This window comes from Colias philodice, chromosome 30, assembly GCF_061535455.1.
Source record: "Colias philodice isolate Cphi_HAF_F1 chromosome 30, ilColPhil1 Martin Lab GWU primary, whole genome shotgun sequence".
NCBI lineage: Eukaryota > Metazoa > Arthropoda > Insecta > Lepidoptera > Pieridae > Colias > Colias philodice.
The window spans coordinates 2,660,914-2,688,222 of record NC_143115.1 but is presented as its reverse complement, the minus strand read 5'-3'; the positions used below and the strand labels follow the sequence as shown (position 1 = coordinate 2,688,222).

The 27,309-nt window shown below is 32.6% G+C and overlaps 1 protein-coding gene across 7 annotated transcripts in view; it reads right to left on the bottom strand.

The window, feature by feature from the left end:
* Nf1 (neurofibromin 1) overlaps positions 1–27,309 on the bottom strand; it is a 62,374-nt gene that overhangs the window by 7,866 nt on the left and 27,199 nt on the right. For 3 of the 7 annotated variants that reach the window (XM_089713291.1, XM_089713294.1, XM_089713296.1), the window contains 30 exons: positions 26,120–26,210; positions 25,836–26,010; positions 24,848–25,031; positions 24,471–24,523; positions 23,757–23,957; positions 22,943–23,065; positions 22,019–22,157; positions 21,337–21,501; positions 20,912–21,013; positions 18,054–18,206; positions 17,520–17,703; positions 17,088–17,194; positions 16,564–16,640; positions 16,131–16,324; positions 15,510–15,613; positions 14,660–14,710; positions 14,149–14,235; positions 13,069–13,240; positions 12,136–12,274; positions 11,055–11,237; positions 10,605–10,684; positions 9,895–10,028; positions 9,036–9,176; positions 8,542–8,621; positions 7,732–7,907; positions 7,011–7,123; positions 4,334–4,430; positions 3,896–3,966; positions 1,721–1,801; positions 1,251–1,346 (listed from right to left, as the gene is read on the bottom strand). In XM_089713291.1, the coding sequence (XP_089569417.1) occupies positions 1,251–1,346; positions 1,721–1,801; positions 3,896–3,966; positions 4,334–4,430; positions 7,011–7,123; positions 7,732–7,907; positions 8,542–8,621; positions 9,036–9,176; positions 9,895–10,028; positions 10,605–10,684; positions 11,055–11,237; positions 12,136–12,274; positions 13,069–13,240; positions 14,149–14,235; positions 14,660–14,710; positions 15,510–15,613; positions 16,131–16,324; positions 16,564–16,640; positions 17,088–17,194; positions 17,520–17,703; positions 18,054–18,206; positions 20,912–21,013; positions 21,337–21,501; positions 22,019–22,157; positions 22,943–23,065; positions 23,757–23,957; positions 24,471–24,523; positions 24,848–25,031; positions 25,836–26,010; positions 26,120–26,210 (3,753 nt within the window). Of the gene's footprint in view, positions 1–1,250; positions 1,347–1,720; positions 1,802–2,985; positions 3,061–3,895; positions 3,967–4,333; positions 4,431–7,010; positions 7,124–7,731; positions 7,908–8,541; positions 8,622–9,035; positions 9,177–9,894; positions 10,029–10,604; positions 10,685–11,054; positions 11,238–12,135; positions 12,275–13,068; positions 13,241–14,148; positions 14,236–14,659; positions 14,711–15,509; positions 15,614–16,130; positions 16,325–16,563; positions 16,641–17,087; positions 17,195–17,519; positions 17,704–18,053; positions 18,207–20,911; positions 21,014–21,336; positions 21,502–22,018; positions 22,158–22,942; positions 23,066–23,756; positions 23,958–24,470; positions 24,524–24,847; positions 25,032–25,835; positions 26,011–26,119; positions 26,211–27,309 lie in introns of all 7 variants that reach the window. The other 4 variants (XM_089713293.1, XM_089713295.1, XM_089713298.1 and 1 more) reach the window with 3 other exon arrangements.

Sequence of the window (27,309 nt, the reverse complement as noted above, 5' to 3'; positions counted from 1 at the left end):
GCACCAGAATAGATGTTTTCGAAGTTTGCAACCAAGTTCCAAAACTTTTGTAATTATTCCGAGACCACCTTACTCGAAAAAATGACCACGAATTAAAAATAATTATAAATAAACATGTTCCGGTCAACGAAAAAGGTTGCAAATTTATACAACCGTTCGGTATATATTTCCGATATCTGTGTTAAGTTTGCACAACTTTTGGAATTTTTTTGCACGACCATACAGCAAAAAATAATTTAATTGCAATTTTAACAATGTTCCGTACACTTAGATTGATTGCAAATTTAATACGTGATATGAAATATTATATCGAAAACTTCCCCAAGTTTGCAGAACTTTTGGAATTTTTTTCACGACCATACAGCAAAAAAATAATTTAATTGCAATTTTAACAATGTTCCGGACTGCGGACAAGGTTGCAAAATGAGATTTATTGTCGTCCCAATGTACCATTCACTTGACCGAAGTTTGAAAACTTTTGGAATTATTGATAAATTCTCGATTTTCAATGTCGATTCTGACTGATCTATACCGCGGTAAAGCTATTGCATGCTATGCCTTCAAGCCACACCTCCGCACCCGTCGGAGTGGGGAGCGTGAGGTTTTTTCGTTACGGAATTTCTCGATTCGGTCCCCGCGCTCAAGGCCCGCGATAGAAGCTATGCAATAGCTTAAAAATGAAGAATTGAGAGGTGCTTAAAAGTATATTTTGTCCGATTATAAATGCTTAGTAATGTTATAAACGCATAATGTTTGTTTGGTGCACGCAACCACATAATATAATAATAATTAGATAATTCCCTATTATTTGATAATTTTTAGTGGTGTGTATTGTATTCTGTATTTGCCATGCTATTTTTTCCTTCAATTTAGTTTGTAGCATCGCTCGCGTATTTGTTTTTTTTTATTGGGATTAAAAAAGCGCTTGACCACAATCTCACCTGATGTTAAGCTGAGATGTGGTCTAAGATGGAACGCGCTTCCCTAGAAGGTACCTGTTCACTCTACGCTTGAAGACCCCCATATTGTATTCGTACTTGAAGGAAAATCTCGTGAAAATGATCTTCTTGACCCGTGAAATCTTTCATCACAGTATAAAGTAGGCAATAAATCATCATATGATTAAAATAATCGCGCTGTTGTGTCGTGATAAACAGAGATACAAACGCTAAAGAAACAGACAGACTGACGGACAGAGTAACTTTCGAATTATAATATTAATAAAAATAATGAGTAAGTAACCAACAAACCTTATCATCAGCTGGAAAGCTATCACCAGATTTAGTAGAGGCTGGTCGTTCAGTCTCATCGATACTGCCTTGAGAATCACGGCCATCTTCATCCACCTGTTTTATAGAAGAAATTTCATCATTAGCGGTCTAATAATTTCAATGAAATTTGACGAAATAATGAATAGATTTGATGATTCCTTTCCATGAAAAGGTATACATGAATATTTTTCTACATTTATAAATAAACAGTAACTCAATAAACAAAACTCTGCCTTCGTGTATAAGGCAGAGTTTTCTAATGAACGATACAATAGACTTTGAACATTACTGCCATGAAATAAGGTGTTAATTTCAATTAATGCTTTATACAACTCATTTTTGTCGACATTTAATAGGATTGTGAGTCTAGTTGTTAATAAGATTTTAAACAAAAATCGAAAAACCAAGTTTGAGTATATCCCTACCATACACACACACACAATACTCACGTCAGTGGTATCGTCTGTGTGTTCTCTGGCCGCATCACCCGTAGAGCCGTGTTGAACGCTATGCGCTCTGCCTTCACTGTCCTATATCGTGTGAAAATGGCTTTTAATGTGGGTGAATAATTTATTTTGGTCAGTGTTTGAGTGTTTATTTATTGGTGTTTAAGTTAGAGATAATAAAAGTTATAGTGGTGTATTTTGTTTACTTATACGTGTTTTATTATTTTTGTTATAATAAGTTCTCGTATTTTGTAATAACCATAAAGATGTATAGGAAATGTAATACATACTATATTTATATGTACAAAATAATACATAATATATACAAATCCAAGTCGAGTAAAGTAAGAGTAAGTAAGTTATTTAAAATCGTAAAAAATATCTTTGTTTACCAAATATTCAGACGGTCTCTTTCTTTTGTTTTGGAAAGTGTTGTAATAGCACCTATTCTTTTACTAGAAAAAATATATGTGACTTTTTTTTTTGGTGTTTTTTTGGTGTTTCATTTTACTTTCTACATAATCTATATCATATTTGTTACTTACAATGATTAGACGATGAATTCCGACCTTTAAAAATGTTCCTTTATATTCTATATTAAGAAAAAATATACAGGGCAAAGGTTAAAGCTTAGGTTTTTTTATAAGGGTAAAAAGCGTTTATTTAGGTCATAATATTGATAGTAAAAGGTTTGAAGCGGGTCATTGCATTATTGTGATTTTTATTTTTTGAGGGTATAAGCTAGTGTTTAAACATTAGGTGTTAGGGTGGGACCTAAGTGCTAAATTGAAAATCCTAATATACTACAATTCTAAGTTATTTTTTCGTCGCCATTTAATAATGGAGGACTGAATAGTGATTTAAAATTATAATTTATACAGTTTATACAGTCAGAATTAATTTCAAATAAAATAATTTACCATATCGGTATTTTAATTCGGTTAAAATTCCACATATTTTTGTATATTTCACTTTCACATTTTTTCAATATACTTATATTTTTTTACTTTTTATCCAAATTCATCCTTAATATTATTAATATTCGAAATTTAACCAATACTATTTCCACATATTTCTGATTAATAAATACCAATTTTGTCAGAATACATTACAATTCCTTCTCTCTCTAAAACAAATCGCCGAATCCCTGTATTCGATACCACAATACGAAAATATTTTTAAATATTTTTCTGGTTTAAATATATAGCAGTTTTCGAAATATTTCTGGAAATAAAAAATATCTAAAAAAAGGAAAAAGCATTACATACACGGGGTGGTTTTATGGTTTCTTTAGCTGTGGGCACAGAGAAAGATCTTTGAGTTTTGAAGCGCATTCTAGCCGCCTATAGCATGCAGTGACATTTAACGGTTATCGTTATAACGGATACCGGTACCGAAAACCATTTAAAAATATCGGTATTTGTATATAGACCCAAATATCGATATCAGTCAGAATCGGTATAGTTATTGAAAACAGATACCGATATTCATAATCGTTATAAATAACGGCATTTGTAAAGACGAATACCGATACCAGATATATTCAGTATAGTTATCAAACGGTATCATATAATATCGATATCGTACAGGAATACCGGTATCATTAAATGTTAAATAACGTTATAACGTATACCGTTAAAATGATAGTTATTTACGAATAGCAACGTAAACGATACAAACGATACAGTAAATCCAAGTTGCATGAAAAGATAATGTATTGAAGAATGATTAAATATAGAGTTTTAGAAGTCGTTTTATGGCAAATGAAGTTTTTAATTAATAATGTAAAGATAATAAATACAACATGAACAATTAAAGATATTAAATTTTAGTAGTTTAGATTATAAATCTATTTCTTTATATTCCATGTGCCATAAGTAAAAGAAAGACCATCACAATGCAAACACTTTCTACTTTTAAACAGCGCCTCAACAATACAATAAAATATTATAATGATTTCAAACAATATATCACTTAATAATTAATATAGTCAATTTAGTTGTCTGTCTGTCTGTCCAAAACAAGATATGTAATGATATACAAATATATTTCAATAGTTACAAATAAAAATAGATAGAAGATCAAGCACAGTTATTCAAATATACGGGCAACGAAATCACTTCATGACATAACGGATCGTTATCGAATAACGGTATTAATAACGATAAATAACGATACCTGGTGCGATATGTTCGATGGGTGCGGGCTTTGACCACCGCTACTTGACTGTGTTATTGTTGGCGACTTACCTGTTGGATAGATTAAGACAGACAAACATAAAAAATTGTTTAAGACATACGTAGGGTAAATTTTCTAATTGATACCTCTATTGTGCGTTGTTAAAATATATTCACTATATTCTGAAATTTTACATGTATGTACCTAATTTAAAAGCAAGTTTTTTTAATCTATCTAAACAACAAATTATATCCAAATCGGTTCAGTAAGCTTAGTTTCAGTGACATCACGCTACGATCAATAGGAGGAGACAAAAAAAAACAGTTGACTTGAGAACCTTTTATTTAAAGTCGGTTGAAAAGTTGCAAAAATAATACTTTTTTAATAATACTTTTTATAGTAGACGATGTCGCGTGTATCAACTAGTTAATATCTTACCACCATGTGTAACAGATTGGTCCAGCATGTCCCACGATTTCTGCCGTCTGTTCTGACATGTGTTTGATGTAACACGACCTTGTATTAACATTGTTGACTGTAACAATAATTATTATTTTAGTTAAGAAATGTTTGAAACGTTCCTTAGGTAACGTGGTGAATAATAATAAAATGTTTAAGACGATACACAAAAAAAAATCCACTGCTTGGCGGGCGGAGTCATAGCTCGCTATCGCGAACGCGGGTGTGCGCGAAGTCATTCTTGCAAACTCGCCGCGCTGCCGCTGGCCGACTCGGGACAAACATGTTTGGAGTCGTCATACAGTTATAATATTGTTATACATTTATTTAATTGTTGATTTATTGGTTTTATTTTCTTGCTTGAATACAAATAATCTTCTTTCCAACAACTACTTAGACATTATTAATAATTATTATTATTTCGTAATGTTTACTTTATTACAAAATAATACAGGTTATAAATAATATTTAAAATAACAAAAAATATTGTTACTCTGAAAAAATGAAATGGTACTCAATAACGCGGACTACTGAATTGATTTAGATAGAATTTGATGCTGACGTAGATATTACATCATGCCCAGAAATGAAAGGTACTATTTCTGAAAGAAGTTATAAACCCTAATTCTTCTCAGTCAAAGTCAAGAGTGGAAGATATCACTAATACAGTAAAACTGATGCGAAACTTTGGATGTTAATTTGTATATTTTTTTGTTAGTTGTTACTTAATCACGTCAAGACTACATTACCAATTTTGATAAAATATAGCTAATTGCCTGGATTTACACATAGGATACTTTTTATCCAAACTGAACACTTCTGTGGGACAAAACAGGATTCACGATATAACCTAATTCCACGCGGGCAAAGCCGCGGTCGGAATGATATTTTTTTAAATAAAAAAATTGTTATAAAAAAAAAACACAAAATATATTGACGCATGTATTTATTTTTTGCACTCTATTATAATTGTAATTATTCATTACAAATAATCAAAATAAAATAGCCAGAACAAAGTTAGGCCCTGGTAGGGTAGGTAGGCAGGTACAGCAATGTGAGACGAACACTGGCTTTTTTATACCAATAATAATGTATTATAAACATTAAATTAAGTTTACAACAAAAATACATAATATTAGCTAATGTGAAAACGAATCAACCAATCATCCCACAACAATGAAATGTGCACACAAATATTCATCCAAATCGGTTCATGTGATTAGGAGGAGTGACTGCAGCGCCATCTTCCGGGCCCTATTGTGTTTCCAGATCACCCAGGAACTCAATTTAATATACTTACACAAAATTTTTCGAAATGAAAACTCACATTACTATGTAAATATGAATATAAACCTGTTTTAGTACTAAGCAATTTCCCGCACAGGTGTAGTAAGTATAAATGAAATAAATATCAACATCAAATTCTTTATACAACATACTTATCTACCACCTACTAAGAAATGTAATTCTTGAAATTTTTTCGTATTTTTTTTAAATATAATACTACTCCAATGAGCTCCTGTTCCATATTACGTCCACCATACTTCCACTAAGTTCACCATGATTTTTTATTTCTTTGCACTTTGTTGCTTTTTGCTAAAAATGGAATCATGCGATAAAACCAGTAGAGCGTTGATAACATACATTTTTGACTGAATAAAGGTACTTACGAAGGAGTGGGTTCACATTGTGAACAATCAGTGGGTTTATTTTCCTTCTGGATTCCGGATTTCTGAAAAGATTATTTATGCTATAAATGAAAAAATCTTACACATTCGTTATGTACTTAAAACAGGGGTACATATCAAATATCGTCTATAATACAATTATCATCAAATTTAAAATAAAACCAACTTACTTCATTAATTTGTTCCAATTGTAAGCATTCTTTTTCCTCCAACCTTTATGTTTCTTCTTCTTATTTTCTTTATTGTCCCCATTTGTCTCATTTTGTCTTATCGTGTTGTCACCCTTTTTTACGATTGCGCAAGCGACACAAGTTCCCCGTGTGACGGCCGTAGCGGGAATGACTCGTGCAGCGATCGGGGTAGGAAGGTACAGGGCGGCTCTCGCTATATTGGCTGGTCGCGCGCTAATTTCAAGTATTTCTTGTTTATTTCAAAACCATCGCATATTTCAAAATTCTAACACGGTAGACGTATAGGTTGTATATTTTATAGTTAATATCCAAAAAGTCGTAACTTTACGTTTGTTATTTTGAAGATGCCAGAGATTAAAAAAAAATAACAATGAGAACTTTGTATTTTTTTTCTATCGAGAAAATATCATGGAATCATGTTTCTAAAACGGTAGACGTATTGTGTTACTATTGAACTTTCTTGTCAAGAATTTTCATCACGACAACTTTAATAATATAAAAATTACGAAGGTTTGAAAAGGGCCGTAAATGTTAGAAAAATTAATTCATCACCTTAAAATTGTCTAAGTATACAGGGAATAATTTGTTCGTAAATCTGGGAAGAAGTCTTTAATCTATACTAATATTATAAAGAGGAAAGGTTTGTAATTATGTATGTATGTATGTATGGTTTTAAACTACTGGACCGATTACAATGAAATTTAGCACACATATAGAGGGTACCTTTTTCTTTTTTCCCTTAAAAAATAAATATTTAAACTTAAGCATAAAACATACCTGCAAATGATCAGCAGCAGGACAATAGTGATCACAATTATCCGGCAGCCATTTTGGCAGCGAATGTTTTACAGGACACCTCGATCTTACTTCCTCGCTCACACATACTAGAGCTGAAAAAATATTTTATTATTTTTTAATAAATATAATAAATAAAAAATGCACTTTTTAAATGTTAATTAAAATTTATTTATATTATTTACATTCATATCAATATTTCTGATTGATATCAGTATTCGTGTTACAAAAATACCGTTATTTTCATAAGAAAAAGTGGACGATAAAGAAATTCGATCTGTTTGTTTTTTTTTTTTTAATAACTTACCAGCAATTCAATGGTATTCTGAGAGACCTAAAATAATATTACTACCACTCTCACCAGCCAGTACATCAGCAGTATTCTGAGAGACCGAAAATAAAAATTATCCTTTTTTTCCTACCAGCCAGTATGTCCACAGCATTCAGAGAGACCCAAATTAATTCACTATGCAGTATACGAAAAAAGCATTAACTTACCAGCCAGTACATCAGCAGTATTCTGAGAGACCGAAATTTAAAAATGATTCTTCTTTCCTACCAGTCAGTATTTCCACAGCATTCAGAGAGAGATTCAGAGAGACCCAAATTAATTCACAATGAAAAAAGAAAAACTTACCAGCCCTAACTCAGCGGCATTCTGAGTGACCCAAAACACAAAATACCATTCGTATAATTTACTCACCCGTCAAATACGCGACAGTATGTTTGGTGACTCTAAACTTATCACGGTCCGGTTTAGCGGCTAGCGCTAGTAAAGCGGTGAGTACTCGCGCGGTCCGCGAGCCAGTACCGGCCAGTGGGTGGCGATAGCCCTTCACTAGGTGACCTACTAGCGCAAAGTGGAAGTTTGATCGGAAACTGGAATGGGAAAAATATGTATATAGCTATCACCGAAATTATAAAAACAACGCTAGATGATCTTACGGGATAGAAATTGATATTAAATGCTTTATAAATATAAAATAAAGAATAGAAAAAATTCGATCACGAGGCGGGACTCAAACCCGCATCCTTTCACGCCAATCCGGGGCGGATGCCTGACCAACTCGGCCACTCGTGACCCGCCAGAGCAATCGAATTTATTCTATTCTTTCAGTTTTATGTGTCTAAGGGACACACCGCGCGCCATCTATTGAGATGACAACAACCATCTCAACCTTTCAATTCTTTATAAATTTATATTTACGGGATAGATTCCGAAATTCGTTACATACTGCTTTATAAAACAGTATTTATCGGTAGATCTATCTATGTATGTGAAAATGACTGGCTAAGTTTTTTTTCAACTACACAGAACAGGAGATTAAATTTAAAGTGATCAAGGTATAAATTTTTGGAAATAGATCTCTTATAAACTAACGGGTTAATTTTACGGTAATTTTACGGCAACATCGCAATACCAGACCGGCATATTTTTCAGATTAAGAGAAAACAGGATAATATATGTATAAACTATTATGCGTAAAAAGTTACAGTCATTTTATAATTTTACCTTAGTCCAACCGCGTGGTCCAACTGTTTGAAATGCCACTCTAAAGGTTCTCTCGTCTCCATCATTACTTGTTCTAAAGTCTGGAATGATTATTATTTAAATTGTATCTTCATCATTATAATAAAACATCTTTTTTTTATGAAGTTGAAAAAAACAACATTATTTTTTTTAATAATTATTGTTTCATGAAAAAACGTTGATAGCAATATAAGCTAAAATAACGTTAAGTAGAGAATGATTAAATTAAATATTAGGTGCTCATTCTGTAATGTGTCAACGGAACTATGTTTTAAATAGATATTTTAAATAATACTTGTTATTTTCTTCGAAGTTACATTTTATTGAAACTTCTTAAGGCGCGTTGAGAGTGAAATTTCAAGGTCGCGTCATGGCAATACCGTCACGTCATGGAGTAAGGTGACGATTTTTGGTATCTTGACAAAGAAGTTTCACTTCTGACACGCCCCTTTTTACGTCTTTCTTTTATACAATACCTTAGTCTCAAAATGCCCCTGCGAGTCGAGCGTATGTAAATTCTGTTCTAGTAAAGCCAAACCCGCCGCGTATAAAGTCGGCTCATCCAATTGTAATACGGACACAGACACCCAGAATAATGCTTTGTGGATTGGTGATTCCTACAAATAAACATTTATAAAAATGTCGTATAATAATAATATACCATCAATTCTTATTTCTAAATAATTGACATAGACATATATAATTACGCTTATAAAGTGTCCGAAACAAAACTCTGCCTACGCGTTTTTTAAGGTAGAGTTATCTAATGAGCTTTCGAATGAATTTCAAACAACAATAGAGTTTGAACATTATTGCGAAGACATAAGGTTTATATTTCAATGAATCTTTTAAATAATCTTTTAAATACTCAAATTCAAACATTATTTTATATGAAAAAACTTATTGTTGCAACTTTTATAATGCATTTTTATCACGGATATTAAATATAATTTAAGGCCTTGCGTGTTATTGTTTCTGTTTTATTTTTTTAATATTATCGTATTCTACGATATAAAAAAAACAATAACACCTATTTAATGTCATTATTATATTTATACTAGATTTCCGCCCGCGGCTTCGCCCGCGTTTTCAAAGGAAAACCCGCATAGTTCCCGTTCCCGTGGGATTTCCGGGATAAAACCTATCCTATGTGTTAATCCAAGTTACCCTCTATATGTGTGCTAACATTGTAATCGGTTCAGTAGTTTTTACGTGAAAGAGTAACAAACATCCATACATCCATACATCCATACATCCATACATCCATAAATCCTTACAAACTTTCGCCTTTATAATAGTATTAAGATTAACTTTTAACTAGAAAATAAAACTTACCGCATCCAAAAGCGGCTGTAACCTCGTGAGACACATAATTATAGCTTCTAGAAGAGCCATATCATTGAATGATTCTAACGCTTTCACTAATATACGTAATAGTTGTTTCATGTCGTCGTCTGTTACGTGTTTACCTGTAAAATTATTATTTGAGAATTTTCATAGTTTTGGATGATATTTTTAAACATTTGATACATATAGTGTTAAAATTATAGTATTGTGAATACAAATTTTGTACGGTATAAAATAAGTTGTTCACAATACTAATTTGAGTAATATTAATACCATTTAGGGCCGATTTTTCAATGCTTGGTTAAAACTTATCCGTCCAATATAGTATTACACGATAATATTAAAATGTCACGTAAACTGTCAAATAATACATTATTACTTTATACATTATTCGACGAATAAGTTTTAACCAAGGATTGAAAAATCTGCCCTTAGATGCAAAGAACAGACACTATTTTTATGTCATTTCTAGATGTTTATAAAACAAAATATTCTAATGAAATTGATTAATAATTTTGATCGACTAATTAACTACTTACTACTTAATACACCAATTTTAGCGACTATTCTTTATAATTTTAAGCATTTGATATTTAGCTGTGTAGTATTAATATACTTTATATCTATTTATTCTAAAGAAAATATTTCTCAATATAATAAGAGCAAGAAATAATATTTTAAAATGAATGAATACTCACTTATACAACCAAAGACGATAAGCGCTCGCGGTTGTAACGCGGGATTGAAGCAAATCGCAAAACTTCTTGCTAATGACGTCCTAAAAAGATTCAATTGGTTACTCTTACTATCGTATTTATAGGTAGAAAAAAATATGTAATAACACACTAATAATTGAATACATGTTTTTATTAATAACTCATAATAATAACGTACTATTTAATTTTATTAAAAAACAAAACCCATCATAATAATAATATACACTACTCTATGTATGTACTCTATGTACCTAAATAACAACTTATTTTTTCGATACAAAACTTTGCAGCTATAATAATAAAGCTATAATTTAAATAAAACCGATTCAGCTAAAATTATTGTTTTTCCTAAGTAATCAGAAAAAGAACTTTAAGTGTTTTTAGTGAACAATAAAAACAATATCATTAAATTTATTTATTTCAATTATATACCAAGTTTTCAACCAATCACAGTCCGGTATATCCCGCATACAGGCTTCCATAATCTCCAAGAGTGCATCGGTAATAGTCTCTAAGGATTGAAGCGGTAATCTTTCTCTATCGGTAACAGAGGTTGTAACCACTGGGCCCATGATGCAAGAGGACTGGCTACAGCCGTAGGAGTGTTCAGAATACCTGAAAATTATTTAATTTTTTTGAGGAAACAGATAATAAATTGTACAAACCCATATAGTATACCTTACAGACTAATAAACGCACAATTATTTATGAATTACAGTATAGATTATTTAATACTAGATCTCCACCCGCGGCTTCGCCCGCGTTTTAAAAGGAAAACCCGCATAGTTCCCGTTCCCGGGGGAGTTCCGGGATAAAACCTATCCTTTGCGTTAATCCAAGCTACCCTCTATATGTGTGCTAAATTTCATTGTAATCGGTTCAGTAGAATTTGCGTGAAAGAGTAACAAACACACACACACATCCTCACGAACGTTCGCATTTATAATATTACTATAGTAGGATTACAAATCATTTATAAATAAATAAATGATTTATAAAAAGTGTTAATTATAATTCTAATAGCAAGCAATTTTCATACAAGCAAAATTCCTCTCCGGGAATGTTAATTTCATTTATAATTATTTAAAAATTTAGAAAATCATAGACATCATGTTTCTTTTTCTTATTTATTAAATATCTTATAATATATTATAAAATTCTCGTCTTATATATAAAATTCTCGTGTCACAATGTTAGTCTGCATACTCCTCCGAAACGGGTGGACCGATTCTCATGAAATTTTCTGTGCATATCGGGTAAGTCTGAGAATCGGCCAACATCTATTTTTCATATGTACCACGGGCGAAGCCGGGGCGGACCGCTAGTAACAATATAGAAATAATAAGTTACAGTATTTAAAACGCATTTTTCATTGTTTTATCAATCTCGACGCTTCAAAAAATAAACCTTAACTGTTTGACTGTAATCCTGATTAAAACAATCGCGATTTAAATCCGTTAAAATACGTTTTAATAATTTATCAAACTACCCTACAAACGTATATTTAACTTACCAATCGCCCGTATGTCTATGGTATGGACTTCTAAACGCGGTAACTGCAGCCGACTTCACTTTAGATATTCCAAACATTTGGTAGAACTTTGGTAGAGCGAATTCGTCCAAAGATAGCATTAGTACGCGCTGGGTTTCCTCTGAAAAGTGTTATTTCTTTTATTATTATCATACATAAATATAATATTACGGCCTTACTAATAAAAAGTTAAACAATGGATAAATTTCTACCATTTTCTACCATAGCTGTGTCCTGCTCTTGCTCACATGAAACGTCAATCATAAAAACAAGACAGGTTATTGCAATAACTAATACATTGCAAAGCGAATGGGTAACATTTTATGAGTAAGACCGTTAGTTTATAGCTAAAACTAAGCAATAACAAAATGAATTCTATATCATTGCAAAAGTACTATTAATCTATACTGATATTATAAAGAGTTTGTTTACTTTAATGCGCTAATCTTCGAAAACATGCTAGAAACCTTACAAGTAATAATAAATAACTTATTTATTTTTACTAGTCACATTATGAAATATATGAAAATATTATCTTTATGATGCTTTATCATCATCATCATCATCATCAGACAAACAAAAAAAGACGGGTTGCACTGGGGGAGTGCCGGCAGAAGTGAAAACTTGATTATTAACGTTGAGCATGTTTGATATTTTGGAATGTTATCCGTCTTACGCTTTTTCGATCAGGTCACGTGTCCTGACGCGAGTTTCAGATTTTATACCCATTACAGAAAAAGTGCTCAACGCCGCTAAAGAAGTTTTCACTTCAAAAAATACTGCCTGAACAAAACAAAGTTACCCAACTCCCCGCACACCTAAAGACACACTTTCCCTTGCTCCCACCATTTTCCCCTTAAAAACCAGACTTCGGAAAAACTTTTTCCGTATTTTCCCCACTATCTCCATACTAACCAGAGAAAGTAGGCGAGTTGCAGGTACACAGCGAGTGTATGATATTAATCACTAGTCCATGTGTAGCTGCCCGCATGGAGACCGTACCGGAGCATACCAGGAACGTAACCGTGTGGAATAGGTAGGGGAGATGACGGGCCACGTCTAGGCAGTTGTTGAACGAAAGCATCAACTGTAAAAAAATATAATTATAATGTAATAAGGAATAGTTGTGATGTATGAAGATTATGAAAGTAAAATATTGTGGGTAGTTCTGAAATAATCTGATCCAAGCGGTGATAATATCATCTCATATTTAGTCAAAAGTATGTCAATCTATAACGTAATATTGATGAGGATCATATTTACAATCACTACATAGTATAAAACAAAGTCGCTTTCTCTCCCTATGTCCCTTTGTATGCTTAAATCTTTAAAAGTATGCAACGTATGCGGTTTTTTTTAATAGATAAAGTGATAGTGAGTGAGAGTGATAGTAGAATAGATGAGTGAAAGTTTTAGTATATAATTTATTAGGTTTTAGACAAAGTGGGCGAAGCCGCCAGCGGTAAGCTAGTTTACTATAAAAAAGCTGTTGCTTGCGGCATCACCGTTAAAGCGCTTTACTGCACTATTCCATTTACTACTACTATGACTACTAAACTATAACATCATCATCAGCCCATATATGTTCCAACTTCTGGGACACGGGCCTCCTATGAGGGTACAGGCCATAATCCAACTCAATTATATCATATTAGAAAGCAATTAACCAATACTTTTTCGCAAAAAATACCATTTTTAATTAAAATGACTTTACATACTTATGACACTTTAATAAGAATATCTTAATATATATAAATCTCGTGTCACAATGTTTGTCCTCAATGGACTCCTAAACCACTTAACCGATTATAATAAAATTCTCACACCATGTGCAGTTCTATCCAACTTGAGAGATAGGATAGTTTAAACATGTAGGTACCACGGGCGAAGCCGGGGCGGACCGCTAGTAGTACATATGGATAATTTTGTTTTATAACCTCAAAGGCACCTATATTAAAACTACTGATTTCCATACATATTCCAATATTTCCTTACCAAATATCGGGCAAGTATCGCGATGTCGTCCCACATCATGTGCTGTTCCAACATAGCGGTCGGTGAATGACATGTTTTGTCTACCACCTGAAGAATAAATAAAAAACATTATAATGGTAACAGAGCGCATGTGTGTGTCAGAAGTAAAGCTTCTTTGGCAAGATTCAAAGTTACCAAAATCGTCGCTTTATTCCATGACGTGACGGTATTGCCATGACGCGACCTTGAAAATTTACTCTCAACGCGCCTAATGAAGTTTCATTGTATCTAATGTTTAAAATAATTTGCATTTATTTATAATAAAAATCGTTCAATTATTGATTAAAACATCAACTTTAATTATAATCTATCAAATGTGCAGCTGTTTCAGAGCACAAAAACAGACATACACACGCACTAATAATATTAGTAAAGTATCTTTGATATTAAATTGTAATGACGAAAATACCGTGTATAAATTGTACCTATAAGTGAAATAAATAAAAAAACAAAACAGAAAAAGCAAACTTACAGTAGCAGGGGTAACTGGACCCAATATATTATTCGGCAATTTCGATAACGCCTGTACAAAAAATAAAAAAAAGCAAAACATAAGCAAATTATTACAACAAAAATAAACGAAAACAAAATAAACAAATTTTGGAAGTTATTTTTTAAAATAAATAAATACATCATTTAACAAATGGACTCACAATCGCTTATTAAAAGGTCGTCAAAAACGTCCGAGTTGTATAAAACATTCATGGAAATTAGCACCTTATTTCGTGGCAGTAACATTCAAAGTCTATTGTATCGCTCATTAGAAAACTCTGCCTTTCACGCGTAGGCAGAGTTTTCAATCGGACAATTTTGAAATTGTGAGTTAATTGTATTGTTTAATTGTGTGTGTATTGTGCTGAAAAAGAAAGAAAGAGGGAAAAAGAAGAGCGTATGTGCGGAGCACACGTGTCAGAAGTGAAACTTCTTTAGCGAGATTGAAAGATACTAAAATCGTCGCCTTACTCCATGACGTGACGGTATTGCCACACGACCTTGAAATTTTACTCTCAACGCGTCTAAAGAAGTTTCACTTTAAAAAGGAAGAAGAAGGATAAAATTTAATATTGTTTATGTTTTTGTATTTATTGTAATACAAGCTTTCCGCCCACGTTTTCAACGAAAAACCCGTATAGTTCCTGTTCCCGTGTGATTTCCGGGATAAAACCTATCCCATGTGTTAATCCAAGTTACCCTCTATATCTGTTCTAAATTTCATTGTAATCGATTCAGTAGTATTTGCGTGAAAGTGTTACAAACATACGCACACACATCCATCCTCACAAACTTTCGCATTTATAATATTAGTAGGATAGAATACTTACTCTACACATCCTGCCAATAACTTTTTTAGAAACTAGCTGTACGTTAGCAGATGCTAACGCAACAGCCGTGTCCGCCATTATTTCTATCATTGGCGAGCCGAGACCTGAATAAGATATTAATCATATGATTACTGTGAAATAAAAAATTTATAAATATACTCGTATATAATAATGTATTTCGAGTTTCTCATGCATTATGTTATGGTAAGCTGCAGGCACTATATCAGGTGTTATAAATATTTATGAACCCCAAACTTGGCTTTTGTCGCCAGGTAATTTCTCTATGCCCTAATGACGAATATAACCCTACAAAATTCTATTACAGATGCACACAAATGACCCAAGGCTGCCATCCTACTATAGACGTTACAAAGTGACCTGAGTCAACGCTTCTCAGTGTAAAGCTGTCCAACACCATATCTATAATTATATGTCATCTATTGTTAATTCTATATATTTTAATGCACCATACTATATTTCTACGTTTCTATAGTTAATTCTACTAAGTTATTTCTCTATGCCCTATTTTCGAATATATTCCTATGACAGTCCACTACAGACGCGCACGAATGACCCAAGTCTCCGATCCCAATTTCCACATTACAGACGTTACAAACTGACCTGAGTCCACGCTCCTCTGTATAAAGCTGTCCAACACCATATCTATAAGTTCTGGCACATGACCAATCGAGCCCCAGATCTTGGCTTGTACGGATGGATACATTTCTGTCTCTTCTATAGTTAATTCTATTAATTTTTCTAGAATTTGAGCGACTTGCTTCTGACGTCGAGATTCTTCTGTCGGTTTAACGAATCTGTAATTTGTTGATGTGTAAAGAATAAACGAATTTTAATTTTCACCTAATATGGCTAATTATTATTTATTGTACTAATTATTCTTACAAAACTTATACGCTTAAAAAATCTTATACTATCTAACACGTAATGAATTGTAACAAAAAAAAGGTCTTCTATTCGCAGTTTTAAAAAATTATATAAAAGTTATTCCTAGTCTTATATATAAAAATAATCTTACTCAATTTACAATACTTACTTGACCAAATTAGCGAGCCATGGAGTCATGTATTCAAGGCATAAATGCTTCAACTCTATTGTGGATCCACGGAATCCCTAGAAAAAATATTAAATAATTTATTGACTACAATATTTTTGAATTTGCAACCCAATTTTACTCAAGAGTATTGTCAAGAAATGATGAATTTAACACCTTTTTTGTGATAATAATGTTCATTAGAAAACTCTGCCTGCGTAGTGTATATGCGTAGGCAGAGTTTCGTTCAAACAAATTTTGAATATGAGTGCGAGATTATTGTAGGTTATTCTCTATTGTAAAGTTCTACCTGATAGTAGTTTTGAAGTGAAACTTATTTTGGCGCGTTGGGAGTAAAATTTCAAGGTCGCGTCATGGCAATACCGTCACGTCATGGAGTAAAGCGACTATTTTGGTATCTTTGAATCTTGCCAAAGAAGTTTCACATCTGACACCTGTGCTCGGCACACATGATTTTTAATTGGAATAAAACCTTTATAAAATGGTAAATGTATAAATTTTATTACCTGTATACATTCTTCTAAAAATTCTAACGTTAAATGTGGCTCGTTGTGCGCCAGTTTTTCGCTTACAGATTTGATGAATATCGTGTTATTCGAGGGTATGCATAGACCTGTAAATAAACGTCTTTATTAATTAATTTTATAGAAATTGTGAGTGTGTTTAAATTATTTCTACGTTATAATTATATTTTTGTATTTTTAGAAACAATTCCTCAAGTCAAATTACTTGCCCTGTTTTATAGAATGCATTTTGTATGTTTTTTTAAACAACACGTCTAGCGACTGACACTAATTTATTTTTAGCTTCTTTCATGTTCTTTTCCACTTATGATTTTGTGATTTTTTGAAGTATATCTAAAGTCTCTAATGACGGACCCTATTTTTTTTTGTTTTTTGCCAATTTTATGTCAGTTTTTGTCATTTTCGCAACTTTACCTGAAGTCTCAAGCAACTGTCCCTCGATCTTCAAATGGAAGGTGGCCGTCAGAGCGCACAGCTGGTTGTACGCTGCGGTACGTAGGTTCGGATCGCATGATCCCAGGTTGAGTAATGCCATGTTTAATAGCGTTCCTGGTACATCTTTTGGTCGGATTTTTTGATGTACTGTGACTGAGTCTTGCTGGAAATTTATATTTTGAATCAGATAAGTAGAAATGACAAGAGAATTCATTGCATTGAAGTTTAAAGCAAGAAAACTTATAAATCATAACAAGCCCATCGCCTTATATTGTACCACATAAAAAATGGCGAAATTTCTGAAATTTAAATGTTTTTAATTAAAATTTAACTTGTATTATGAAGATACTTTAGATAAAAATATTAATGACTCGCAATAATATTCACGTGTTTGATACAAACGTATTCTTACGGATACATAAGGGTACGGATATTGACTAAAACAAATGGTATCTAATAATATCGTTTTAAGATGAACTACCCATCAAAATATTATTCATTTTATTCACTTACCGGCTGACTCAGTTCCCATCTATTCCGTATATGTATAATACTCTGTACTATATTATCGCAGTCGTTATGTATAAAACTCAATGGCGTCGCTTCGTTCACTATCGATAAAGAGAATTGATTGTCGTCAACAAGACATACCTGCGGAAGGAACACCTATATATAGCATTATCAAGGTTTTCTTGGATAGGACACGAAATAATACAAAATTCACATTTTAAATATAATTTTAGAGTTGAGTTGGTTTTACATAATTCATTTTTTAACAAAACAACTAAAAAGCTTAAAATTATCAGAACTGAACCGAATTTAAATGGGATCACATGCCAGGTACCGGCTTTCAAATAAAAAATAAAAAAAACTATCAAAATCGTTACACCTTGTCAAAAAGAACTTCGGTTATAAATAAAATAAACCGTGATAGAACAATCAATACATATAATAAAATTCTAGAAAAGTGGTGTCTGTACAATGAAAATATGTAAAAAAAAATTAGCAGGGGTTATTACTAAATCGATCCCAAACCCAAAACTGTTGTTAAAAAAATTTTTGTCTGTTTGTCTGTTTGTCTGTTTGTCGGTTTGTCTGTTTGTCTGTATGTTTGAACACGCTAATCTCAGAAACGGCTTATCCGATTTAGATGCGGTTTTCACTTATATATTGTGGTAAGCTTCATTTAACATTTAGTGTTTATTTCATGTCAATCGGTTCATAAATAAAAAAGTTATGACCATTTAAGTAATCACAGCGAACATTTGCTAAGGCTATCTATACAATATGAATTACTTTATTACGTAAATTATACGCTAAAGTTATTCCTTGACATGTCCAGATGATCATATCGAAAGTCCCCAAGCGTGGGGGGGGGGGTGGTTATGCTGAGGGGGTAGTAGGGGGGGGGTCAAAGGACCTTTATTTAGATTTTTGCTCATAAGTCTAAAACCTGCACAAATAGCATTATGGTTACTTCTAGGTAAATTTTCTATATAAAAGGTCTTTGAAATTATGTCGTAGGTATTATATTTTTAACCCCCGACGCAAAAAGAGGGGTGTTATGTCCGCTATGTGTGTATTGCGTGTCTGTCTGTGCCACCGTAGCTCGCTAACGGGTAATACGAATTAGATGAGCTTTTTTGTTACATTAGTTGTTTATTATATTATATAGGGGTAAGTGGGAATGAAAAAAACGGATGTTAGTTGTTAATGTAGGTTATACCCAAGTGATATATCAAATGAAAATAGACGACATGTCAGAAACAATTAGTCAAATTTTATCAAAATTGGTTCATCCATTTATTTGATATAGTGGGAATAAATAAATGAATTTTATCAAATATACTCAAGTGACGTATCTAATGAAAGGCATGACGTGTAAAGTACAATAAGACATATTTTATCAAAATTGGTTGATCCATTTATTGGATAAAAGTGGCAATAAAAGTTGACAAATATACCTAAGTGGCATATCAAATGAAAGGGCATGACCTGACGTGAGAAGTTTAATGAAGCATAGGTATTTAATCAAAATCGGTTCATCCATTTATTATATAGAGGGGTAAAAGTGGGAATGAAAAAAAACGAATGTTGTCTGTTATACCCAAGTGATATATCAAATGAAAAAAGACGACCTGTCAGAAACAACAAGTCAAATTATATCAAAATCGGTTCATCAATTTATTTGATATAGGGGTTAAAGTGGGAATAAATAAATAAATTTTATCAAATATACTCAAGTGACTTATCTAATGAAAGACATGACGTGTAAAGTACAATAAGACATATTTTATCAAAATTGGTTCATCCATTTATTGGATATAGGTATAAAAGTGGGAATAAAAGTTGTCAAATAATATACCCAAGTGGCATATCAAATGAAAGGGCATGACCTGACGTGAGAAGTATGATGAGGCATATTTAATCAAAATCGGTTCATCCATTTATTGATTTATAGCGGTAAAAGTGGGAATGAATAATCGAATGTGGTCAAATAATATAATCAAGCGGCATATCAAATGACGTGTGAATCACAATTAGTCATGTTTTATCAAAATTGGTTAATCTGTTTATTACATATAGGGCACCTTAGGGGTGATAGTGGGGATAAATAATCCAAATGGAGTACCAAACGAAAGGATATGACATGTACATAATATATAGGTATGATTAGACATGGTTTAGATCAAAATCGGTTCTGCCATTTACTAGGGGTGAAAGGGAAAAGTTGAAAGTCTGTGAAAGTAGAAGGAATATGGGAGCGGGAGAATAACCACATCCTGGAAATTTTGAACTCTTCTGTACCTAAGTTTTATAGCTCAGTTTAGTAATAAATTTTACTAACAGTTCTTTTGTGTTATTATTTATTTTATTTCTTAACTTTATAATTATGTGTAAGTACCTACTTATAATTTAGTTGTATATGATAGTACGTGTTTCAAGACGTGTTTACTCAATAATTGTGTGTTAAGTAGTAACTACTATGCAGTCACTATTCCACGCGGACGAAGTCGCGGGCACAGCTAGTGTCTAATAAAAGTAACTTTGGCAATAATTAAAACGTACACGCTCAAAATTTGTCCGAAGCAAAACTCTGCCTGTGCTTGTATTAGACAGAGTTTTCTAATGAGCGATACAATACACTGAACATTACTGCCAAAAGATAAGGTGTTAATTTCAATGAATGTTTTATACAACTCTGCTCGGACATTTTTGAAAACTTTTTAACATTGTGAATACGTTTGTTTATAATATGTCAATGTTTAAAAGACATATTAAATGACAATCCAATTTTCTATATCAAATCATGGCAAAATTATTTAAAGCAATATTAGCTACATATAAATAAATAATATACAATTACATACCTCATCTATTTCAGACGCGTAATAAACATCATTTAGAAGTACTGGGAATCCTAGCACTTTAGTCTTCTCCACTGACGTTATTTGCAATGCTGTAGGTCCCACCTGGAAATAGGGAAATAATAATGATTATATTTTATACAAAAATTAACTGAGGCATATCATAATATCAGTTAGTATAAAGTAGTAAATCAAAACTCTTCAGCTTTATTATATTATAGTATAGCTTTAATATTATAAAGCTGACGATTTTGTATGTTTAAACGCGCTAATCTCAGGAACTACTGGTCCGATTTGAAAAATTATTTCGGTGTTAGATAGCCCATTTATCGAGGAAGGCTATAGGCATATCATCACGCTATGACCAACAAGAGCGGAGCAATGCGGGTAAAACCGCGGGGCACAGCTAGTCTAATACTAACGCTTACCTTAATAGCCACTTTAGTGTCCTTATGTGACAGTTTAAGTGCATTATTGAACACTTTGAGATCTTCCTCTAAAGCCAGAGTCGCTCCTGGCAGTTTCTGTTGTTCAGGTTCTATGTAATCGCATAGACGCGCGTGGTTGTCTATAAATATTAGTTTTCTGTTCCCCTGTAATATTTATAGGTAGATAATTTTAAACTTTTTTGGGTCGTTTTGTGAGGTTTAAGTTGATTTAGTATTTACTTCATTTTTTTTTAAATAAAAACTACTTCATAATATATTTTGATAGTCGATTGTAATCAATAGATAGATAAATTTAGTAAAAAAACTAATTACTTAGAACACTTTGATGTAAAAGAAATAGCATTTAAAAGAAGAAATATCATTAGTTAAGAAAAAAAAACAGTAAATAAAAATACAAACCATAACAATTTTATAAAAGTACCTATTAAAAGCATTGAAGTACAATAACAAATAGATTCGCAATCACGGTCAAAATGTCCGAAGAAAAACTCTGCCTATGCTTGTATAAGGCAGAGTTTAGTTAACGAAAGGAAACTATTAACCAATTCTTAAATATCATGATTTACTTGATCATAGTCCCATGATATATCAGAAATTACATGAAAAATCAAAATCAATCCACCCTTTCAAACATAAACAACAAACAAACAAATAAACTCACTCGTAGTGGCGCCAGTATAGTCTCATGGAACTTTGTATACTCGCGCACCCAGCCGTTGCAGTTATATATATAGCACGCCTGTATGTTTGTGTACGCAACTTCGGGGAGCACTGTAAACCACTTTTGTAGAAAATCCGTTCTGCAATAATAAATAGATATTTCAGGATAATTTTCACACACGGCACGATCTGATGCCATACTAAGCTTTCGCTTATGTTATGGAAACCAGATGGCTGATAAACATACACATATAAAATTTTAAATAAATACTTATATAGATAATTAACACCTAGACTCGAATATAATGTTGTCTAGTTTTCTTAGCATGTACCTTACTAACTTTCCGCTCGCCTGTTTTAAAACTTAAGCAACGATATGGCGAAATATTCTTCGTTCTAAAGCGTAATCCGTAATTTTTATGGCAAAAGAAATAATAATGAAATACCCTCAAAAAGTATTTTATATGCCCTTAATAATATATTTTCAATTACTGATTAATTATTTGCGTGATAATATATCACAAGATCGTACATAAAATCGCCTCTAATTCCCATTTAAAAAATGTTTCAGAGCACCCGACAAACGGACAGACAAACCGTCCGTTTGATAGCCAATACATTACCATACCTAAACTAAATAAAATAAAAAAAGACGGGTTGCACTGGGGGAGTGCCGGCAGAAGTGAAAACTTGATTATTAACGTTCAGCATGTTTGATATTTTGGAATAGTATCCGTCTTACGCATGGAATATAAGGGCTAAAAAAAAATCCGTCTTACGCTTTTTCGATCAGGCCACGTGTCCTGACGCGAGTTTAAGATTTTATACCCAACGCCGCTAAAGAAGTTTTCACTTCAAAAAGGTCCAGGGCACCCCACAAACGGACAGACAAACCGTCCGATTCCTAGCCAATAAATGCATATACCTAAACCTATTATCTGAGTTGGTGTGCGTGAAGTCTATGATCAGCTCGAAGGGTTGTTGGCAGAATGGCTTCAGAGTTAAAATCACGTGGTATATTAGGAGGTCTGCGTTTACTTCGCCGATCCTGGAAAAGAAAATTATTGTAAAAACTTAATTCGTAGTTATCTTCCTAAGATATGGAAAAAATATCATAAAATCTTAATTAGTGCAGTAATCTGGTTAGTAATTATTACTAACAGTTATTAGAATAATCGACCTATTATAGGTCAGTTATGGTTTGAGTTTTAGGGACATTTGAAAAAAATTCTGGTGAATTTTTCAAGCTTCTAAAGGTATTTTTTTTTTTAAGAAATTAAATTATAAGCGGTATTTTTATAAAATAAGGTATGATTCTATTAAAGAAAGTTTTATTTTTCTAATCGGATTATCATAAAGATTGTTTTCATGCGAAATTGAAAGTAAAAATATCGTATCGTATTAACATACCTTATATTAAATTTAATAGTATATTTGAATCTATACTAAAATTATAAAGCTGAAAAATTTGTTTGTTCGTTTGAACGCGCTAATCTCAGGAAATATTGGTCCGATTTGAAAAATTATTTCCGTGTTAGATAGCCCATTTATCGAGGAAGGCTTTAGGCTATAATATATCATCTCGTTGAAACCAACAGGAGCAGATCACTGCGGGTGAAACCGCGGAGCGCAGCTAGTTATTTATAAAGGCTAAATTTCCACTATTCATAAATGCCGTAAAAAATCACATAACCTATTGAGCAATCCCTAAAATTACACAAAAATATACTTCAACTTACTTATATCTCCTGGAAATGAAATAAAACACCGGGTTCGCCAGTTTACTGGTCCCCGCCTGGTAGAATATGTTCAAACTCTTTATGCTCTTAAACTCTTCCTTTTGGTGCATGTTATGTTTCACTATGAACTCCTCGAAATTTGTCGAACTCATATCTATTGACGACCAGCGGGCGTAGGAAGAGAAGAGAAGACTTGATGTGCTGGAAGAGATAGAGTTTTTATTATATATGATTAAATGCAGAAATAGGTAAAAAGGAGATCAAATTAGTATTTTCTAGTGTTTGATTTTACGCGAGTATTATACATTTAGAAATTAAAAACTTTTTAACGGATTTTAAACGCGATTTATTCATTATACTTATTATTTTCCCGACGTTTCGAACACTTTACAGCGAGCGTGGTCACGGGGAGAGTGTCTCCCTGTTAAAAAGTCTTTAATTTCTAAAGGAGATCAAATTATCTGAAGAAATAACAAAAAGAAGATCAAATTATCTGAAGAATACGATGTCAAACAAACAAAAATAAGATATCTTGCAAAATACGTTTTTATCATCCATACGCCAAACATTTTAAAATGACGGTATTTTTGAAAAACAAAACAACATTTCAACGTATTTTAACATTTTAAATAATTTTGCACGTAGCAGTATACATAAGATTGAATGATATAACTTTTACTTTTACTTAGAACATTTAATTTCTAAAATACTTACGATTCCACAGGTTTGTGTTCCGGTGGTCCCAAATAAGCTAGCAGCGTTGCCATCTATAAATAAATAAATACTGTAATACAAATAGGGGAACAACTTTGCTGATTTAATTCATTCATTCACATATTTTTCTTTGTTTTAAATCTAGACAGTGTTATTTTTAAATGTTCTTACGGGATGAGAAATTAAGAAAATTGCATAAACAGAATACTATCTTTCTGTCCACGACATCGTTCGTGTTTGTGTATTTATCTTTTCGAATAGTCTTACATTTTTTTTAGTAAAATTGACCCATTAAAAAGAACTATCTTTCAAAAAAATATCTACCAGGCGAAGTTAAATAGTCTGAAAGTTAATTAAACAATAAATCAAGTACTCACTTTATCAAAAGGCCGTCTACCAACCGCCTTATGATCTCTACTGCTAGACAAATAATCACCGATCCTCTCTTGATGTGTCCACAACAATCTATGTAAAGCCAATACATTGGCATCACTTATAAATGATAAGCTGTGTGCAGCTTGCTCTACGCTCTCACAGTCGGAGGCTATTTGTATGAAGAACCTGAAAAAAAAATTACTATAAGTTTTAAAAATTATTAATATAGTTAAAAAACTACACGCTTAAACTCATGTAAATATTGTATTGTCACCGATCGTTGGTGTAAGTGAAAGTTAAGAATTAAATCTGTCCGTTTATAGTGGGTCAAAATTCAGTTCAAAGGAGTCATTTACAATTAAATATGTCGGTTTCATACAAACACACATATGAAGCAAATAAAAGCGTGTTAATAAACAAGCACATCACTAGTTTCAATATCTTTTAAATACTAGTTTACCTGAGCAACTTTTTTCGTCATTACAACGAATGTTTATAAAACATTTTTCATTACGACCAATAAAGGCGTAGAATGACAACTAAACAAACATTTTTAAATCGGTACTGCTTTCCGAATCGGTGGTAAATGTTACAAATATGTAATGACGATTCAAAATTGCTTTTAGAAAAAGTCTAATTGAATCAATAATTAATGTTTGAGTTTGACTTTAAATGAAAACAAAATTCATTGAAATCAACATTTTATTTCGTTGCACGTATGTCCAAAGTCCATTCAAAAGCACTTCTAAACGAAGTCTACTTAGATCTATATTAATGTTATAAAGCTGAAGAGTTTGTTTGTTTGAACGCGCTAATCTCAGGAACTACTGGTCCGATTTGAAAAATTCTTTCGGTGTTAGATAGCACATTTATCGAGGAAGGTTATAGGCTGTAGATTATCACGCTATGACCCATAGGAGCTGAGCACTGCGGGTAAAACCGCAGAGCACAGCTATTTATTAAATATTTGTACTTTTAATTATTACTTACTTCCTCCCAGTCTCAAAGTGTGCCCTCAGGAAATCGTTAAAAGGCAACATATGTTGTTCCTTAGAGAATTCCACGTGATTCGCTATGTTTTGCAGTATTTTAGACATCAACATTAGACCGCGTTTTATTTGAGATGGTATTGGTCGATTCACTATGCCCATCTCTTGTGGGGACACTGAAATACATTCATAGAATTGAAAAATATATAAAAATAAAATCTATTTTCAAATCACAATATATCCTAAAGTTTCGAATGAATAATACACGAATGAATAAATACTTACCAATAGCCGGGTTGATAAAACGCAGGAATAATACCGTGCCCACGGCTCCTACGCTTGTGTGTGGAAACTGTGCGAATCTCTTGTTTAGTACCTGTTAATAAAAGCAATATTTTTTGTAACAATTAATTTACTATAGTGACGGTAATGATGATTTTTAGACGAAATTTAAGAAAATCTAAATCATAATGACGAAGTTATGATGGAAAATGTAATATGTGAATAGGTAATATACAGAGTGTAATCGTTAAGTGTGCACAGGCGATTATTCCGTAACTAACAGATATTAAAAAACTTTAAATTGATATCGAAAGTACATAACCTAATGAGTAAAATGACAATAATAACTTTTTATGAATAATACTTTCGATATCAGTTTAAAATTTTTTGATACCTGCAATAGTTACGGAATAATCGCCTGTGCACACTTAACGATTACACCCTGTATATAAAGAAAACTCCGTTGAACTAATACTCGATTGATGTGCCAAAGAGCACAAGAACACACAACTTCTAATCATCATCATCATCAGCCCATATACATTCCCACTGCTGGGACACGGGCCTCCTGTGGTACAGGCCATCATCCACCACGCTGGCCAAGTGCACTTGACTTTGAATACTAGTCACTAATTCAAAGTACCCTACACTAAAATATATTCACTTATTTCTACCCTATACATTACAGAAATTATGACAATCGTGTTAAAAATGGTATAAATTATGTTGACGACGATATCGGCTGTGCTAGTGATGGCTTAAATATGGATAACTAGGTTTTCGCCCGCGGCTTCGCCCGCCCAGTCAAAGAAAAACCCGCATAGTTCCCGTTCCCGTGGGATTTCCGGGATTGCGTCATTTTCACGGGATACAAAGTAGCCTATGTCCTTTCTCGGGTATCACAATATCTCCATACCAAATTTCATGAAAATTGGTTCAGTAGTTTAGGCGTGATTGAGTAACAGACAGACAGAGGGCGCGTTCCCACCGTGTCGTGACGACAGATAATCGTGTAGTTTTAAGTGTCGTGGCTTATATGTTTAAATGGAGGTGTTCACATTTAGAACGACACAATTTATTGTCATCTACGACAGTTTTTGCAGTGACGACACTTTGTCGTGACAGTGGGAACGGCAAACACGACAGTCGTAAAACGATAAAAAAATCGTGGACGGCAACTCTATGGCGTCCAT